At 37.4% G+C, this 2019-nt stretch overlaps 1 protein-coding gene across 1 annotated transcript; it reads left to right on the forward strand.

Annotated features, from left to right (window-relative positions):
• Positions 1–853: 853 nt before the first annotated feature.
• Positions 854–1075, forward strand: H6S33_008832 (uncharacterized protein; the record flags this gene model as incomplete). The annotated part of the gene is made up of 1 exon (XM_044840262.1): positions 854–1075. The coding sequence occupies one exon, from the start codon at positions 854–856 to the stop codon at positions 1073–1075; it is 222 nt and encodes a 73-aa protein (XP_044687552.1).
• Positions 1076–2019: the final 944 nt, after the last annotated feature.

Below are 2019 nucleotides of genomic sequence, written 5' to 3' on the forward strand. Positions count from 1 at the left end.
AATAAGGGGGGGGCCGCTCCACATTTAACTTTTTCAGTTTCTCAGAAAGAATTTTATATAATAAACCTCTTACGAGAAGTATTTTTAAATGAAAAAGAATCAGACCTTAAAAATATTAAATATGATAAATCTTGAGATGGCTGAGTTTTTCATTGTTCTTCTTTTACTAAACTTAAAATAATTTTGCGGCGGAGCCGGTAAATTATTTTTCTATATATAAATTAAAAACAAAAAAATCTCCCCGACCAAGGTGCGCATTTAAAAAATGATGTAAAATACATGATATGGGGCCCCCCGGCCCCCCCCGCTCCACCGTACAACGCTAGTTGTAGGTGGAGCGGGGGGGTTTGTTTTGGATTTTTTTTTAATAAAAAAGAAAAGGTTTTAGATACAAAACATCTTACATTAGATGGTTTAAATAAAATAGATTTATTAACAAAAGATATTAATAAATTCAATATAAGTTAAAGATATAGTCCGATCCATCATTAAATTGATGGTGTGTTATTCCTTTATAAGGTTAGTTTTTAATCATATCGTAGCCCCGCCCTTTTCATTATTATTTTTTTCTAAAAAAAATAAAAATGAAAAGGTTATATAAAAGCATGGCGGAGCCGGCCCCAACTTTTTTTTCATGACTGGGCGGAGCCCCATGCTAATATTGTACTATTCAGGGAATAACCAACACAAATGAACTGCCGGTGTTTATTTATTAATGCGGGCATCTCCTTTAATAGAATATAGTTCAACTGTTTTAATATTATGTTTATGAATTGGAGCTATTACAAGTGTTTTCAGTTCTCTTATTGGACTTTTCCAACAAGATATTAAAAAGGTTATAGCTTATTCAACTATGAGCCAATTAGGTATGATGGTTATTGCTGTTGGTTTATCGTCATATAATGTGGCTTTATTCCACTTAGTAAATCATGCCTTCACGGACCTCTTTTCGGCTTGCTCCTCCTCTCTCATCCATTTTCAATGGACAGAGAGGAGGATTTTAAAAGACAAAGCCCCCGGCTCCCCTCTCGAACAGCCTTCTCCACGCGGGGCTTTCAGCCCCGCGTTGAGATAAGTTTTTTTTTAAAAAATGAAGAGAGGGGAGGTTTGTAGAGGGTATGTAAAACTTGGCTATATACTGGGAACTCCTAAAGACTAAAATACTTAATTCTAAGTAACAATTTTTAGTATGTAATATTTATTGAATTAAATGGACAATCAGTAGGAAACCCACAATATTTAATTAGATATTTAGTAGGATCCTCAACGATCACACGCCAAGATTATTATTAGTAATTAATAATAATATGATATGATCTACTCACCATAGAGATATGGTGTTAACAAAAGGTGAGTAAGATTAAGCTCGACATAATTCTGATTATGTTAGGGGGGGGGCTAATCCGACCCAGGCAACCCCCCCCGGCCGGCTCCGCCCCTTACTTCCCCTTCCTACCTACTACTCGCGTAGTAGGTAGGAAGGGGGGGGGGTGAAGTTAGCAGGGGGGGGTTATTGAAAGGGAAAACCATTATTTTAAACTATTAAAACCTGATTACAATATCTCACAGGAAGCTAGCGAAGCCCCCTCTAACAAAGAGGGGGCTTTGCATCTCTCCTGCGGAGGATGCTCTTCGATGTTAGGCCGAAAACATTCTGAGGAAACCAAGAAAAGAATAAGTGCTTCTGGTGTGGGTAAAAATTTGGGAATCAAAAGAACGGAGCCGGGAACAGAAACTTCGATTATCTCTTTCTCAGCCTAATACTCAGAAAATAGAAATTACAGGGCCCCCTTTTCATTTTTATTTTTTTTTTTTAAATTAAAAATGAAAAGGATTTAGAAACTAACATTGTAACTATTTATAATTCCATGGCTGAAGCTGCTAGAAGTTTGAATACTAGCCATAAAATAATTTCGACCAAGGTTGGCAGAGCCGGCCCCATATTTTATTCGTGGACAAATAAAACCCGCCGCCCCCTCTCGAACAGCCCACAACGCGCTTTCAGCGCGTTGAGAGGTC

This window comes from Morchella sextelata (genome assembly GCF_020137385.1).
Source record: "Morchella sextelata strain SCLS chromosome Unknown scls_29, whole genome shotgun sequence".
Taxonomy (NCBI): Eukaryota; Fungi; Ascomycota; class Pezizomycetes; order Pezizales; family Morchellaceae; genus Morchella; species Morchella sextelata.